Source organism: Pelobates fuscus, chromosome 2 (assembly GCF_036172605.1).
Source record: "Pelobates fuscus isolate aPelFus1 chromosome 2, aPelFus1.pri, whole genome shotgun sequence".
Lineage (NCBI taxonomy): Eukaryota > Metazoa > Chordata > Amphibia > Anura > Pelobatidae > Pelobates > Pelobates fuscus.
The window spans coordinates 427,270,938-427,289,307 of NC_086318.1; the positions used below are offsets into that span (position 1 = coordinate 427,270,938).

Consider the following 18,370-nt stretch of genomic DNA (forward strand, 5'->3'; position numbering starts at 1 on the left):
ACGCTGAGGACGGGAGGAGCATGTGTCTCTCTCACTCATGCTCCTTTGCGGTTCCCACAATTCCCAGCACAGGATGCTGTGCTGGGAATTGTGGGAACCGCAAAGGAGCATGAGTGAGAGAGACACATGCTCCTCCCGTCCTCAGCGTCAGTGACAGCCAGAACAGGAATGCCGCCGGACCGCCCGGCGGCTCCAGCATATAACGCAGCCGGCCCCCTCAGAGTGTGTGCAACCGGACCGGCCACCCGGTGGCACCCTGATGCCGCGACCCCGGTGGGCCAATCTGGTCCTGCCGCGGGGCGACCTTGGCGGCGGGCCCCCCTCCCGGCCGGGCCCTCGGACCATGTCCGAAGTGCCCGACCGGTCAGTCCGCCCCTGAGTCTACGTGTACACTTATGTAGTTATTTATGTAATTATATATATTTATCTGTATATTTGCGGTTATTTGTATTTTATATATAGATAGATATAGAATGTCATTCTAAGTGTATTTTGTTATATATATATTAATAACAAAATAGAATGAAATTACATATGTATATATAATTTATTTAATGTTAAAAAAATATTTTATTATTGTAATTATACGTGTATAAAAATAAAATATATAGATGTATTATATATATATATATATATAACATAATTATAAGTGTATTTTAATACTAATATATATACTTATATTAAAATACACTATGTATGACGTTACATATATAAGATGCATATATATTTTATATATAATATATATATACATATATACACACACACACTTATTTTAAAACATGTTTAATTTTTTTTTTTTTTTTTAATACTTCCCACCAGCTGACATTTCAGACAGTCCCCCTGCTGGCAGATCCACAGCCAGCTATAGGGCGATCACATGGCCCCTGGGGGCCTGATTTGCCGGGGGAGGGCTGCCTGGGCTGTCAGGCAGCCCTCCAGAAGAAGATCGCGGGGGGCTTCAGCCATTACGGCGTTCTATGCCGCCGCAACGGCTTTGAAGCCCATTTAATGCAGGACGGCATAGAACACCGTAACGGCGTTAACATCTGATTGAAAATGAAACGATGTTTTTTATTTTCATGCAGGCTGTAAGTCACAACCAGGTAGGTGTGGCTAGGGCTGCACTGACAGAAACAAAAGTGATTTAACAAAAGGGAAAACAGTTTTTAACTTACATTTTACCCTGCAGCTAGCTCCTCCTCCAGTTACATCATCCAGTAAGGGTCGCTCCATCACCTTCTCATCCAATCCTATGCTTGGAGCACTGGGGTCAAGAAGCACATGCACAGCTATCTAATGCTTCTCATAGCAAAACTTTAAATACAATGCTTCCCTCCGAGCAGCATTTAATGATGTTTATCTCTTCATTCAAAACACTGCCATATCCACTAAATGTCAGTGTTTTTTATACACACACACACACATTTTTTTTTTAAATGTGATTGTACTTTGCAGCCCAAATATCTCTATGACACGGATTTGTGGGCAGACATTGTCTGAAAAGTAGAAAAAATAAATACAGGATTATACACTAAGCTTAACTTGTCAGGAATTCAATGGGAATTTCATATTTTAAATCAGAAAAATGTAAAGTTTTAATATTTGAAAACTCATTAGGACAAGTCAGTATGTCCTATCTATAGTGGGCTTTAATGCTATTACAGCGTACGGACACGTCCTGAACCCCTGCTCACACCAGGAAGACCCCCCCCCCCCCCCCAGCTGGGGCCATTTTTAGTGAAAGTCAGTCCTGCAAGCAGCTCTATAGGTATTCTGGGTTTGGGGTAACGCAGATTTATGGATAGTGTAAGAAAAGGCAGTGTTTACATTAAAATGCATACAGGTACTGACTATACACTCCAGAACAACTACATTAAGCTGTAGTTGTTCTGGTGACTATAGTGTCCCTTTAATGTAGGTATACCTCTAGGTCATGTTCCTGTGCATCCAACTTGTCTGGTTACAATTACATTTTTGCTAATCCACCCACTGTAAAGCGCTATGGAATTTGTTGGCGCTATATAAATAATAATAATGTATACGGTTAGCATTAGTTTAAGCATAGGGTTAGTGTTAGCATAACATTAGGTGAGGAGTTGGTAAAGGGTTTAAACATTAACTACCCAAAATGTATTTAGATCCTAAGCATTTAACAAACAAGACTGATAGAGGAATCCATTTATCCTAGCAGCAGATCTTAATGAAGTCCGTGGTCGTTTTCTTCCTCCCTTCCTTGCGGCAGATTTCAAACCAAAAAGAGGAGGTAGAGTTAACTGAGCTCTTTTTCTTTAGTTGAACTGGATGTGTAAAAATGATCATATGCAAAAATGAGGGGGGAATGCATTTCCCCCATGTTTAACATTTTATTCACAGTTAAAGCTTTGTTAGGTATATATAAATAGTAAATGAAAGCCAACAAACAGCGCAAATTCTAGGCTTTGTTTTGGGTCAGAGCTTGGCCAATTGCCTTTAAAGGATTAAAATGTGATATTCACTTTGAATTCCCAACAACTAATACTTTTGTTGACACTCCTGTATGTGTCTTAGAAAGGTGGGGTAAAATCCCCCCCGGTATATTAAAAGGAGGCGGGTTTCAATGATGTCTTGGACCAACATAAAGAGGAACGATTAACTGCAAACGCACATTTTTTCCAGATGTACTGAATACGCTCTAATACTGCACGCAACAAGTGTGATGAAACTACGATGGGGTTTATACACTAAACACCAAATTGTAATGTATTTAAGAAGAAAAAAATAATAATTGTAAAATATACACAAAAATAGTGTGGAAAATTAAAAAAACGAAGTTTGCCAATTATCTACTTTGTACGGACTAGTAATTAAACCGTAGTGCAGGGTCAGGCGTACTTGGAAAAGTTTGTTCTCGAGGAACAAATGTACATTATGTGACCCAGGGCTTAACTATAAGCTCAAAGTAAAATATAAAATGAGGAACATTGTTTTTTTATAAAATATTTTCATACGAGCCGTAAATGCTCAGCAATTTTTAGAGGTTGTCCATGCTAAAAAATGTCAAGCAAACATTGTGCATATTCCACAGTAAAAGTAAGGCACAGAATCAGTTAAAGGGCTGAGTGCATTTATTTTATTCTGATCTAAGAGGTGCGCAAACATACCATGCCTTCTAGAATGTTCTATACACCGTATTCTAACATTTAACTCTCCAATTGCAGAGCAACCTTTGTCTTAGTACAGCAAAAGCAACATGCTGTTCACAGCCGATCAATTGTATTCACTAACCTTTCAGGGATATTCACTATACCGTCAATTGGTCATCCACCTCGCATATTTTGGATTTAACTTTGCAATACTTTGAGAATTGCTGATAATTCCCAGTTTAGTAAATAATCCTGCGTGAATTGTGATGACCTAAATCAAATTGTAAACACTAACGCTAAAAAAGGAAACAGTTTTTTCCAACTATGCCATACTGGTATAAATGTAGCCATATTCAGTCCACCACAATTCACAGTTAAGTAAATAAATCCCTTGGTTAAAAAACAAACAAAACAAACAAACCCCCAAAACAAAGAAAAACACTAACAAAAAACATAACAAAAATCTGTACAAAATAGGTAACATGATATCACCAGTAAGAAAGTTTTTTTTTTTTTTTTTTTTTTTTATATATATATTTTTTTAACCTGAAAATAAACGGTTGTTTAACATTTGAAAGAAATTTGGAAGAACGGATTGAACAGAACGGTAGAATTATTTTTTTTTTTTTCAATAGCTTTTTTCAGCTTTTAAAATTAAGGACTATTTGTCACATTAGGTTCCAAAGAAATAGGGATCACACAGCTCAAACTGGAATAGACTGCTATAATGTAACTGTATATATTCTTTGAATACACAAACCTTATACAGCATTCTTTTAAAAGCCTATACTTTGCATTGCCTATGGGGTCAGTAAGGTATGGCTTGGATTGAAGCCCTCCGACACAGATTCAAAGAGGAAGTAAAAGTTTGTATCTGCAGACAATAGTTCATTGGTTTCCCAGGCAGGAGACATCAATGCAAATGATTAGGTCAGATCCAATGCATATTCAGAGTGTAGGTTGGTATACACAGTACAATGTGTGATCACCACAACATGCCCCCTCGGTAGTTGAATTTCAGCTTCAGCAGGTATTTTAAATGGACTTGGGCAACATCATAGACAATGTATCTGAAGAGGAAGTGGTTAAGGTGCATAGAAGTAGAATTACACAAGGTTTGGATCAGATTTAATGCTACAATGCAAAACCTGAGGGGAGCGAAAGACAGGAGAAATTCAGAAAAGGGGGAGAGAGAGTGGGTGGCAGAAAGACACAGAAACAGAAAAGAGATATACAGAAATGAAAGCATTGCTGATTTGTTTCACCCCAATTCAGCTAAATTTAACATTTTCTTTGAATTCTCACTTTAGTGAAGAAACACTACTGAGTGAGAGAGAATGGATGAGAAAGTCTACCTACTGAATGTGAGAGTGAAAACATATACCCTATTGATTGAGAGAATGAGAAAGTCTGCCTACCGAGTGAGAGAGACAGAGAGAGGATGAATGAGAAAGTCTACCAACTGAATGTGAGAGTGAATGAGAACATCTACCCTAATGACAGAGAGAGAGAATGAATGAGAAAGTCTACCTACTGAATGTGAGAGTGAAAACATATACCCTATTGATTGAGAGAATGAGAAAGTCTGCCTACCGAGTGAGAGAATGAGAAAGTCTACCTAGCGAGTGAGAGAATGAGAAAGTCTACCTAGCGAGTGAGATTTGGAGAAAGTCTACCTAGCGAGTGAGATTTGGAGAAAGTCTACCTAGCGAGTGAGATTTGGAGAAAGTCTACCTAGCGAGTGAGAGAATGAGAAAGTCTACCTAGCGAGTGAGAGAATGAGAAAGTCTACCTAGCGAGTGAGAGAATGAGAAAGTCTACCTAGCGAGTGAGATTTGGAGAAAGTCTACCTAGCGAGTGAGAGAATGAGAGAATGAGAAAGTCTACCCTACTAAGTGAGAGAGAATGAGAAAGTCTACCTAGCGAGTGAGATTTGGAGAAAGTCTACCTAGCGAGTGAGATTTGGAGAAAGTCTACCTAGCGAGTGAGATTTGGAGAAAGTCTACCTAGCGAGTGAGAGAATGAGAAAGTCTACCTAGCGAGTGAGAGAATGAGAAAGTCTACCTAGCGAGTGAGAGAATGAGAAAGTCTACCTAGCGAGTGAGAGAATGAGAAAGTCTACCTAGCGAGTGAGAGAATGAGAAAGTCTACCTAGCGAGTGAGAGAATGAGAAAGTCTACCTAGCGAGTGAGAGAATGAGAAAGTCTACCTAGCGAGTGAGAGAATGAGAGAATGAGAAAGTCTACCCTACTAAGTGAGAGAGAATGAGAAAGTCTACCATACTGAATGAGAGAGAATGATAAAGTCTGCCCTACTGAATGAGAGAGAGAGAGAGAGAGAGAGAGAGAGAGAGAGAGAATGAAAAAAATCTACCCTACAGAGAGAGAGACTCTTCTTGTTCGTGTGACGCGCCCACTGATTGCAAACCACGAAAGGATACTCGTTATACAGCAGTCTAGCATCAGTCTTAGAAAAAACGCCTTTTCCCAAAGGAACATCAACGCCATCAAGCTGTACAGTAGCAGACGGATCTGGTGCAGTTCCACCAATACCTGCAGGTGACAGATTATTGATACATTACTCAAACGTATACGAAACAAAATGATCGTTACTTAAACCAAACTCTGTTCCTCTTTCTGTAAAATCGGTAAAGATATGCATAGGTAACCCCTGCTCCAGCCTTTCAGAGTTAGTTCCGCAGAATCCAGAAGCAGGATAATGGCCCATTAGAGGAATATACCCACTAAACCGTAAGCAGAGGCAACTTCACCGAGTTCGAAATTCAGGCTACAACACATTAGGAAAAAGAAGCGCCTATATCTGTATAGCACAGACTTACCTTTAACACTGTGTTTTCCCTTGGGTAATTTTGTAATATGGGTAGCGTTTGCCAGTTCGTGCCTTTAATGAGAAAGAAAAAAAATCTTAAATTTCAAGACTGAGGAAATTGAAACAGACCTTTAACTTATCTCAAATACCCATAGCCAATCACTTGCGAGAGGAAAGCCATCCTAATAAAATACAGAATGACAATCAACGGACCAAACAGTATTAGCAATAAAACTAACATTTGTGTTCATACAGCAGATCCCCCTCACTCGCTCAGATAATGGTAGGGAATTTTAGTGTGAGACCTAAACATTACCAGCATCAAATGTAAATAAATACTCCATCACTGGGGGTCCCTGGCCCAGTATTAGAAGGGTGGGAGAGATACTTCACTACTCCCCCCCCCACGTCCAGCTCAATGCCAGTCATGTGACCATGTTCTACATATACACAACAAAAAACAAACACAGAAACAAAACAAGGTAGACTGAGGTAATCATGAAAAAGCCCAAAAGTAGATGGAGATTCTATTAACTGGTATCGGTTCTTTCCATTAGCATATTGAATCTAGGATGTACCATGGGCCCACGGGATCCATTAAATGGACTTAACCAAAAAGTAAAACCGTGTATGTTTTTAGGGGTGATTGGTATATTTATTGCGTTATCGATTTCACGGAAAAACAACAATAGAAATGAGCAAGTTTTGTGAAATAATTTTCATGGTTTCTCTTTCTTAATGAATGACTTACATGTTTCCGAGGGCCACTTCTCCCAGAAGAAGTAAGCCAAGAGGGTTACCCGGCATTGCGTGGCAGTAGTTTGCACTTTTGGAGACCATATCAGCAAAGTAGATACCTTTACCAAACATGTAACCGGTCTGTGAGAGAGAAGCAGCATTTAGTCCGTAACTCAATAACAACAACCATGTTTCTCGTAACAGATCAACACTACACAAAATCATTACGTTCCGCAGCAGATCCCCAAGACAAATGAGTAAACAGTGAACTTACAACAGGAGCTTCAGGTGGAGCGATTCGTAGGCCCTGAGACAAGATCCCAGCAAAGTTTGTAGTGCGGGAACCATGCCATAGCAGCTGACGGTTGTGTAGCTGTTTGAAAGGCTTGTACCTCTGTCTTTCTCCTTCACGATCAATCTTAAAGATCTTTTGGTTGACAGGGAGAGGGAGTGGGGAAGAAAAGAAAGTCAGTTGAAATGAGGAAACACTAATAAAGAAATTAATCTGTTACTTGTGACTTTTTTCAGTGTGGAGTTTGTTTAAGTGAAAGATGCAAAATGTAAAGATTAAAAAAAAAAAAAAGAAAAGAAATCTTCAACTCCATTTTGCAACTTGGAAATTAATGCAACACAATTTGCAACATAGTGAATAATAGGATGTATTTTTTTAAGCAGGGATGTTGAGCAGTTTTTTCATTAGAAGTTGCTTTTAAGCCTTTCACAGAGTTAAAGTTTCACATATAGTTTCCTTCTATGTTTGGTGCTTTGAAACATCTAATATCTGTGAAACAAAAACCCAACCCTTTAAAAGAAAAATGAAACAATTCCTATCCCACCCTAATCTTCTATCAACACTAGTACTCAACCTTCTCTCCTTTTACAATGTAGGGATGCAGGTCTCTTTCTCTCTCTCTCTCTCTCTCGTCCTAAAAGGACTTCAAACCCAACATTTTCTTACAGAATTAATATTGTATAAAAATCAACTCACATCAACGATTTCCAGTTCGTAATTGTTGTGCGTTTCTGCATGCGTGTTCTTGACATATTGATGAATAATTTTGGCTTCTTCTGAATCTTTGTCAACAACCTATAGATGCAAGATGCACACATTGCACTGATGATCAAAATATAATACTGATCCTCGAGTCCAAAGAGAGACAAACGTGGTATGGTTATCTACCATGAAGATGGTAAAGGGTTCGTATTTCAGTAACAAGGAGTACATGGAAGAATTATGAGTTTGAATGACAAGTGACTATTAAACCTCTACAAAAATCACTGTGCAAAAGATGATACATTATTTTCTATGCAAAGAATGGTAGTTTATTTACCTTAATGTCAGTCTTGAGCTTTTCATACTTCACATCGATTGGATCTTTCTCGCCATCGTCCGTGCCACCCATAAGAAGGCTGTAAGCCACTTCAATGTCAAGAAGATTATCCAACATTTGAACTTTGGCCTAAAACCCACAAAGCTATTGTTAAAACAAATCCACAAAAGCAAAGCCAGATCTCAACACAGAGATCTTAACATGATAACACAAAACATAGATTTTATAACCCACCTGGATGTAGTCAGAGTTATTTAGCAATGGGGGTTTCTTCATTCCAAAATCATGAGGTATGAGAGTATAGAAACGGTTGGAGAGATCCAACAAACGGGCTTCGCCAGCATTGTCAGACACAGCCTAGAGCAAAATAAGGAACATTGGGTCAGCTGTTTGCCTTAGCCAAATTCTACAGATGTCTCTGATGCATGATCTGTACTCCACTCACCTGCTGTACTTCATTGAGAATGGAGTAGGCGCTCTGGATCTGACGTTTGCTAAGCTTTCCCAAAGGCATCTTCTGAAGATCAATCTACAGCATACAAAGTATGAGATTAACTAGGAACCACAACCACATCAGTAGGTTTCACCGTGATAAAGAATATGAATAGCTAGGCAGGCACAGAACAAGAAAGCATATACTACTGCTAATAAAAATACAAACAAACAAAAAACAATACTACTAATAATATTAAAGGGATCCTATAGTGCCAGGAAAACAAACTCGTTTTCCTGGCACTATATGGTTATTAGGTCCCCCATCCCGCTGGGCTGAAGGGGTTAAAGCCCCTTCAGCCACTTACCTTAATCCAGCGGAGTTCTCCCTCGACGCTGGTGACCTCTCCTCCCCCTGCCGATGTCCGCTCCAAATGCGCATGCACGGCCAGAGCCATCACTCAATGCTTTCCTATGGACGTCCAGTGTGAGTTCAATGAGATTTTCACAGTGAGGATCGAGGAAGCGACATCTAGTGGCTGTCAGGGAGACAGCCACTAGAGGCTGGATTAACCCTCAATGTAAACATAGCAGTTGCTCTGAAACTGCCATGTTTACAGCTGCAGGGTTAAAACCTGAGGGACCTGGCACCCAGACCACTTCATTGAGCTGAAGTGGTGGTCTGGGTGACTATAGTGATCCTTTAATGAGAGAAGATGTGTTTTTTCAGATTGGTATAGGGTAGATGACTGCCTGTTTAGAACTTTGCACTATTTTACACTGGCAGCAGTTTTAGAAAAGATCCCACATGGTCTCAAGGAAATACCTTCATAAGAACACAGAGGAACCCTCATGACCATACCTCAAATTCCACCATGGCCTTCTTCATACTCTCCAAGTCAAATATCAGCTTGATGAGGTCTTGGACTGGTGGAGGAAGCTTGGATTTAGTGCCAGCGTCTACAGAAAGCTTTTTCACCACCTCTTCCTCCTACAGATTATAAAACAACAAAATGAAAAATTAATCTTACCAACAGAGGTGTAGAGCGCTGTACAAGACACACCTTGTTATAAGACTCCCTAAATATTTAATAGTAAAAAATATGTGTGGGCATGTGATCGCTTATAGAAATGTACTTTTATTACATTTATTAACTACTGCAGCCTGCCTTTCCCACATCCTTAATAGCATAGATTTTTGTCATAGCAAACTAGTGTCAAATATCGGTTTAAAGTATACCGAGGTTTTAACCAGCAAGTACAACCAATCAGCATGAATGAAAAAACAAACAAACAAACAAACAAAAAACCACGACATGTTCATGCATACAGGCCAAGTCACTTATCCCAATCTCTTTTTGAAAAAAGCTAAACGCATTTTTGTAACTCCAGACGCTTTCATGCTGTTCATTCTTGCGTCATCTCTCCACCTTTTCCTGCTTGCATGAACTGCATTATTTTTTCCGAATAAAATCCATTTTTCAAACAAAATAATTTGAGTACAATAAATTGACCCGTATTTATGTGGGCGTCCCGTCTTTTCCACCTACACTGACTGATACTTTACATGTTGGGGGATCACCCATACGGATACGGTTCATTACCCATGGCTATATATTTTTGAGGAGTACTGAAGCATGCACACATACCTGCCCGTAGTCGATTTCCAAGGGGTAGAATTTATTGGGATACTTTGTGAAGTTCGTGGAATGCCAGGCATTGCCTGTTTTTTCTTGGTACAGATTAAGGAAATGGTCTATGGCTTCCTCTTTCGATGACATTTCTTCCAGTTTGTTGCTACCAATAACTGTTCCCACACGTCCCCAGGAGCGGAACACCCAATATCTGAGTTTAAACAATAGAAGTCAGAATTCTCCCTCAATAAATTAAAGGATTTCTAAGATACCTCAGTTAACAGAGGGAAGGCAATAACTTTTGGACTCTCTTTGAACCAGCTTTTGTATGAATAAAATAGGAGGTCAACAATGTTGCAAGGCCCAATTTTAATGGTGAAATAATAGTCGCAGAAATTTAGTCTGGTGTTCTGCAAATGGTTTAAATCCATTGAAAAATGGTATCTATAGATAAATATTAGCGTCAAACATCCGTACCTCGCATCTCGATCATGTTCTATAAGCTGAAGTTTGTAGTAAGAATTCGTCCCTCTAGTTATATCAACCAGACCCAAGGTAGCACTGAAGATTTTGCTATTTTTTTCCAAGACATGACACGAGTTTTCAAGTCCTGCAAAGGGCAACATTTATTGATTAGTGACAAAATCCATCTTTCAGTGAGAACAATCTCTGATTATTAGAACACTTGCCTGTTACAAAAGACACAGATTAGGTATGTTACACCCCCAAGTGTGTAAAAACAACAATAAACAACTGCTAATGGCATCAATGTGAATTTGTGGTAAGCATTTCTTTATATCCTCAAACGTTTGGATACGGAGCTATGTGCCAAGAACTGGCTGCAAACACAAACTCCTTGTTATTTGGTATAAATGATCACTACCTTCATTAAAGGGGACCAGTCATAAGTCAACAAGTAGAGGCAAGATATCTTAAGATTAGTATTGAAATGTGATCTATATATTGTGATAAAATTACCAGTAAATATATATTATTATTAGCATTAATAAAGCGTCTGCATATTCCGCAGCAATTAACGAATATAGAATGGGGATATTTGACAAGTAATGACATAGAATATTTACAAGACGAGAGGTAGAAAAGGCCCTGCTCAAACAAGCTTGCAATCTAGGAGGAAGGGGTAAAGACACACAACAATAATACAGCATGTCAGAGGCGAGGAGGGATTCATGGAGAAGAGTTTTTCTTCTTCCACATTCAGCGACTTCTCAAAGAACTGGAGGCTAGAGGAGAGTCTGACGGCCAGGGGTAGGGAATTCAATGGAAATGGGACAGTCCTTACAAATCCTACAAAGGAGTGTCAGCAGTACCGGAACAGGTAGAACAGGGGTGCCCAAAAGGTAGATCCACAGATGTTTTAAAACTACAACTTGCACGATGATTGTCATTCTAAAGACATACAAAGCATCATGGGAGTTCTACAACATCTGGGGATCTACTTTTTGGGCACCCCTACTGTAGACGATAGGAGAAGGTAACTCGCATATAAATGGACAAACTTTCTGATTTATTCTGCGATGTTCACGCATACTTTCACAACCTACTGACTGTCGAAGAAATATTTTATATTTCATGCCATGAGCAATAAGAGGGTAGTGAATGGTTGAAGTGGTAGAGGTTAACACAGTAAAGGAGTTTAAGCATGCGTGGGATAGGCATAAGGCTATCCTAACTATAAGATAAGACCAGGGACTAATGAAAGTATTTAGATTAAATTGGGCAGACTAGATGGGCCGAATGGTTCTCATCTGCCGTCACATTCTATGTTTCTAATAATCTTAATATTACATAACAATGAAACTCTTCAAAACAATTTTTTTGTCAATTAGGAAAATAGGCTCATGCTAGAGTGACTTTAAAGTGGTTGGGAGTGTATTTAGAGTAGAGCTGTAAAGACCAAATGTAAGCATGATGATGTCATTTTAAATAATAAGAACCCTTGGAAATATTAAGGACACCAGAGGGAAGAACAGACAGGTGCTGACAGTTAGCAATGACGAACGCTCATTACACAAAGTGTTAGTACCAACATAAGATAACACTTTGGCTAATGAGACAGAGGTGAGAAAATCACATCATTAGCAGTGGAACAGCTCACCAAACTGGGAACAAAAATAAAATAAGTCTTAGCACAAGGTTGGGGGGGGCGGGGTTGGGGGGGGGAATGTACACATCTGACATTGATACACACTAGTTAATACATTCTACATATATACATTCCATGTAAGTTAAAGAACACTATAACCACTACATTCATTTAGATACATGCACATACTGTGTTTAATTCAGACATATTCTTACCAGATTCTGGGTCAATAGCGGCTCCCCCTTTCACTGTTAATTTCATCTTTTTCTCCAACTTGCTGCCTCCTTCAATCAAAGAAAAACAAACAGGCAGATAAGTGAATATCTTATTAAATGACCAGATATTCCACAATGCTTTAATGAACGGACGTGGGCACCCTCACTTTAATGACACTAACAGTTAAAACCAAAATATGGCAGATTTGATAACATTGATAGATTAATAGAATGCTTGCATTCAAAAATCCATTTTAAAAAGGAAATGTAAAAATAATAGAAATTGGGAAACAATGAGCCCCAGCTATTTCTTTATCATGTCAATGTAATGGTTTGGTGCATAGACCCCGTTCTGTTACTTAGACAATGTAAAAGGTTGTCTCTTTATGGGAAAGGGCTCTCTAACTAAGATCTACTTAGTCGTTGATCTATCAGTAAAAGCTCGGCAGAAGTAAAGCTTATACCGAACTGTAATTTTTTCCAAAACAGAAAGCACATATATCTTTAGAAGCATAAGAGGGTAATAATCGAACACAAAAACTATTTAGCATGAATGAGTAGAATATGCAATGCGACCAATAATAACCCATTTTCCATGATGTCCCTTTAACCAACTGGTACATTAAGACAGACATTGGCAATGTGTACCCTGTTCCTCCTTCACTTTCCCGGTGCTTTTTCCAGCAGCGACTCCACTGGATTTCTGCTTAGGTGGAGGTTCCTGTGTGACTTCTTGTTTAATCTCTGCTCCCCATGCCGATATCCCATGCTGGGCCATCAAGTCCTGGATGCTCTTTCCAGACCCCAACTCGTTCAGAAATTCCTCGCTCACCACCCTGATGTTGGCTGCCTTCACTTCCTCCATCTTCTTACTCATTTTCTCCAGTTCCTCTGTTTGAAAAAAAATGACAGGTCACAAACCAACCTATAAAACGAGAGTGATTACACTCCAGAAAAATAAACTGCAAAGAGGGTCAGGTTTAAAATGATACAGTGAAAATCCCCAAGAGGAAATGCTCTTGCCTGCACCCGGGAGTGCACAGGGGCTGCAAGGGCACTTCACAAACAGTTCTGGCAGAGTGCGTAGACATCGGCCAGTCAACGACCACAATATACTTTAAATGGATGCAACAGCGTTACAGGGGAGCGAGATCCAGAGTAGGTTTCTCTCATCCTAGATAACTGTTAGACTTGGATAGTAGTGTAGAAGTTGGAGATATATATGTATACTTACAATTAAATAATTATAAACACATATTATTTATTATATACACAAAACCCAGAACTGTGGATGGCGCACAAAGCAGAAAGGAAAAAAAAAAAAAAAAAAAAAAAAAGCAATCTTAAATTATTTGGCACACGTTGTGTACCCTTTGCACTAACAATTGAACTGGATTTTAGGGATGCGTAAAGAACATTTTGGGATCCCCTGGTCTAAATGCCATCCAAAGACTAGGTGGTCCCAGCAGTATATAAGAAGACAATATGTAACACTAAGGTTCCGGTGCGTCTAAACAAAAATATTCAACAAATAGTAAAAACAAAATCCATTGCACCCCTGAAATATTTAATGTTCAAACGCCACGGAATGTCCCATTAGCACTCACTTGCAGTGCTAACACAAAGAGTCGCCTTGTTTGCAGATCCTGTAACTTTCCCACCCATCTCTTCAATAAGTGACTTGTTTTCATCTTTGTTCTTTGACAGTTTCCCAAGAGTCAGAATCTTCATGTTGGTCAGAGGTTTTCCTAAATAAAATAAAATGCAAATAATAATTAAAAAAAAAAAAAAACATGCAATCATTTGTGTTAAAAACTACGCACGAATTTTGAGGAAAATACATGAACTTACTAGAACATGCATTTTTTTTTCTTAAAATCATTTTAACAATGTATTTGCCTTTTTACTATCAGTCTATTATACTTTGGATATAATATTTCCCAACACAGAGGTTATTAAAACCTGCTATGGTAGTATCTCTAGGGCCGACTAAATGGGCCGAATGGTTCTTATCTGCCGTCACATTCTATGTTTCTATGAAATAACTCTGCCACCAGGGAAGGCAGAATCTCCAGAAATGTGTGCAGCAAATCTCGATGACCGTAAAGTTTGTGGTTACTTGCACATTCCCCGTGGCATTCTGGGTTTTGGAACATGATTACACCTTACTCTGTGTGTGTTTATATAAAGTTAGAGCACTCCGTATCTGAGTTGTGCATCACATTTAGGTCACTGCTCCCAATTTCTTTCCTCTAGTGATATCCTCTGCCGTATTGGCATACAGCATAACACAAAAATGTTATAAATAAAGTAACTATAAAGAGAAGTTACTAAAATATCAGAGTAATAGTGGTGTGTTTCTTTTTAAAACTTGATTTTAATTGTAAGACGATTGTAAAATCAAGACAAAGATACAAAAAATGTGATTCTACATAAAAAAAAACAAAAAAACAAAAAAAAGGTTATAAAATGTTTTCCAAAATAACAACTTCATTCAATGAAATCATTCCTTTGGCTAAATTCAGACCGTACACATAACAATATCTTTTTCTACACAAAGTTAATATAAAGACAGAATTTTGGGCAAAACATAAAGCTAAAATCATGGTTTTCTGTACCAGCTAAATTATCATTTGTCATATCAGTCCAGACCGTGGATACAGATGGCAAGGAGTAATGGCTTCTGGAATGAAGCAAAGTGAAGAAATAAGAGGTGGTGTCACTTATTTAAAACATATGTATTGAATTTCAAAGCAGAGAAAGCACGTACCGGCTGGGGCAATCTCTATAGGTGCAGGCTCAGATTTAGCAGAGACTGGAGCACTCGCAGGGATAGGAGCCACTGGGGGAGGGAAGGCCCGATCTTGCCTCTTAGACTTAAATTTCTTCAGATACGGAACTTCATGGAATTCCTAAACATTTAAAGATCAATTGGTCAGTTTTGTCTGCTTATAATAGCAAGCTAATAACTAGTTGCGATCACTATATAAAAATCCGCTATAGAGACTGTGCCTACCTTTGGTATCACCCAGTCTTTCCGGTTAGGGGTCTGTGTTTTAGCAACACATTTAGTCCAGGCGCTGATGTCCCCTGTGCAATAGTAGGCATCTGTTTTGAAGACGAGTTGTCCATTGCACTCCTCACACGGCAGTAGAGCTCCAAAAGCCATTCCATCTGCAACCCTGTCCAGGATCTACAGAACGGTAAGAGGAAATAAACATGTTGTTGCTGTACGGTGCGGATAACTGGTGGCTTCACCTGAGCCACAAGACACGCGCATGCATGCATGCACACAGACAGTATTTTCAGATCAGCAAATTGCAGGAAATCACTGGACATTTCAAAGTTGCAGTGGATTCTAGGCCAAGTTACAAAGCACTGCTTTTCAAGAAAATGGGAAAATTATAATCTAATAATATAAAAAAAAAAAATGAACCCTCTAATGCAGGGCTTCCCAAACTTTTATGGGCCGAGACCCACTTTTCAAAATGGTAATTTTTCGGGACCCACTTGCTTTTAATGCGTATTTTAAAAAGTGAACACCATGGCAATCCGCTTCAGAGGCATACAATTGGCACACCATGGCAAACCGCTTTAGAAGCATATAATTGGCAAACTATAGCAATTCGCTTTAGATGCATACAATTGGCACACCATGGCAATCCGCTTCAGAGGCATACAATTGGCACACCATGGCAAACCGCTTTAGAGGCATATAACTGGCACACCATGGCAAACCGCTTTAGAAGCATATAATTGGCAAACTATAGCAATCCGCTTTAGATGCATACAATTGGCACACCATGGCAATTCGCTTTAGATGCATACAATTGGCATACCATTGCAATCAGCTTCAGAGGCATACAATTGGCACACCATGGCAAACCGCTTTAGAAGCATATAATTGGCAAACTATAGCAATCCGCTTTAGATGCATACAATTGGCACACCATGGCAATTCGCTTTAGATGCAAACAATTGGCATACCATTGCAATCAGTTTTAGATGCATAAAATTGGTACATCATGGCAATCAATTTTAGAGGCATACAATTGGAACATCATGACAGCTTTAAATACATAAACTTGGCACACCATGGCAATCAGCTTTAGATGCATAAACTTGGCATATCATGGCATCACTTTTAGATGCATAAACTTGGCACATCATGGAAATCAGCTTCAGAAGCATTCAATTGGCACACCATGGCAATCAGTTTTAGATGCATAAAATTGGCACACCATGGCAATCAGCTTTAGATGCATAAAATTGGCACACCATGGCAATCAGCTTTAGATGCATAAACTTGGCATATCATGGCAATCACTTTTAGATGCATAAACGTGGCACATCATGGCAATCAGTTTCAGAAGCATTCAATTGGCACACCATTGAAAACAGTCAGATGCATAAAATTGGCACACCATGGCAATCAGCTTTAGATGCATAAACTTGGTATATCATTGCAATCACTTTTAGATGCATAAACTTGGCACATCATGCCAATCGGCTTCAGAAGCATTCAATTGGCACACCATGGCAAACAGTCAGATGCATAAAATTGGCACACCATGGCAATCAGCTTTAGATGCATAAAATTGGCATAACATGGCAGTTTTAGAGGCATAATTTTGATATATCATGGCAGTTTTAGACGCAGAAACTTTACACATCATGGCAATCAGTTTTAGAGACATACAACTGCTTACTCACAGACTCAGAATCAGAAATGTTGTTGTCCTGCTCTTTCATCCAGGCACCTCACATGGATTATCCTAGTGGTGGAACTAATGTAGAGAGGACCGTGGTGCAAGTATGTTTTCTGGGCCCCCATCTAGTGAAAGTGTGGCCAAAAGGTAGATCTCCATCTGTCGGAGAACTTCAACAATAATATGCCAGATGGAGATCTACCATTTGCACATCATTGCAGGGTTATATTTGTGAGCAGTGTTTGAATGTAAGCATGTTTTTGTATTAAGTATATGTGTGCATGTATGAGTGTATTTGTATGTACTGTTGCTATTGGAATGTAGTGGTGTACTTGTTTGTAATGTTTGCATCTGAATGCAGGGGTGTTTGTATATGTAGTGTAGGACTTTAAATGCAGGTGTGCTTTTTGTGTGTAGTGTTGGTGTTTGAATGAAGGGGTGTTTGTAGATCATTTTAGTGTTTTAATGCAGGGGTGTGTTTGTATGTAATGTTTGCGTTTGATTGCAGTGTGTGCGTGTGTGTAGTGGATGCAGTGTGTGTATATTGTGTTTATAAAATATACATATACACAATGTGTGTTTCAATGTAAGCATGTTTTTTTGTATGGAGTATGTGTGCAGTGTACACACACACACACAGACACACAAATACACAGCGATACACACAATGACACTTAGTTTCCCACACACAGATACACAGACACTCATGTACACAGATACACAGAGATACACACAGACACACAAATACACACACTCTGACACAAAAGGACACGCAGAGACAGGAGGTGAGGGTGACAGTGTGGGAGGGAGTGTGTGTACTGGTAACAGTGTGGGGGGCAGTGTGAGAAAGGGTTACAGTGGGCAGGCAGGGGGAGAAAGGGTTATAGTAGGCAGGCAGGGGGAGAAAGGGTTACAGTGTGGGGGGGCAGGGGGAGAAAAGGCGACAGTGGGGGGGCAGGGGGAGAAAAGGTTACAGTGTGGGGAGAGGGGCAGGGAGAGAAGGGGTTACAGGGGGAGGGCAGGCAGAGAAGGCGTTACAGTGGGGGAGGGCAGGCAGAGAAGGCGTTACAGTGGGGGAGGGCAGGCAGAGAAGGCGTTACAGTGGGGGGAGGGGGGCAGGCAGAGAAGGGGTTGCAGTTGGGGGGAGGGTAGGCTGAGAAGGGGTTACATTGGAGTGGGGGGGCAGGCAGAGAAGGGGTTACATTGGAGTGGGGGGGGCAGGCAGAGAAGGGGTTACATTGGAGTGGGGGGGC

General features: G+C 39.7%; 1 protein-coding gene across 1 annotated transcript in view; it reads right to left on the reverse strand.

Moving 5' to 3' along the window:
- Positions 1–3,086: 3,086 nt before the first annotated feature.
- The window catches only part of PARP1 (poly(ADP-ribose) polymerase 1), a 32,994-nt gene continuing 17,710 nt past the window's right edge, over positions 3,087–18,370 (reverse strand). Inside the window, exons 7-23 of the mRNA XM_063444062.1 lie at positions 15,425–15,601; positions 15,179–15,320; positions 14,016–14,156; positions 13,057–13,299; positions 12,409–12,477; positions 10,564–10,696; positions 10,102–10,297; positions 9,315–9,443; positions 8,466–8,549; positions 8,255–8,377; positions 8,021–8,149; positions 7,678–7,776; positions 6,964–7,116; positions 6,703–6,830; positions 5,962–6,023; positions 5,563–5,674; positions 3,087–4,192 (exon numbers count right to left, since the gene is read on the reverse strand). Of these exons, the coding sequence (XP_063300132.1) occupies positions 4,108–4,192; positions 5,563–5,674; positions 5,962–6,023; positions 6,703–6,830; positions 6,964–7,116; positions 7,678–7,776; positions 8,021–8,149; positions 8,255–8,377; positions 8,466–8,549; positions 9,315–9,443; positions 10,102–10,297; positions 10,564–10,696; positions 12,409–12,477; positions 13,057–13,299; positions 14,016–14,156; positions 15,179–15,320; positions 15,425–15,601 (2,205 nt within the window). The 3' untranslated portion in view covers positions 3,087–4,107. The remainder of the gene's footprint in view (positions 4,193–5,562; positions 5,675–5,961; positions 6,024–6,702; positions 6,831–6,963; positions 7,117–7,677; positions 7,777–8,020; positions 8,150–8,254; positions 8,378–8,465; positions 8,550–9,314; positions 9,444–10,101; positions 10,298–10,563; positions 10,697–12,408; positions 12,478–13,056; positions 13,300–14,015; positions 14,157–15,178; positions 15,321–15,424; positions 15,602–18,370) is intronic.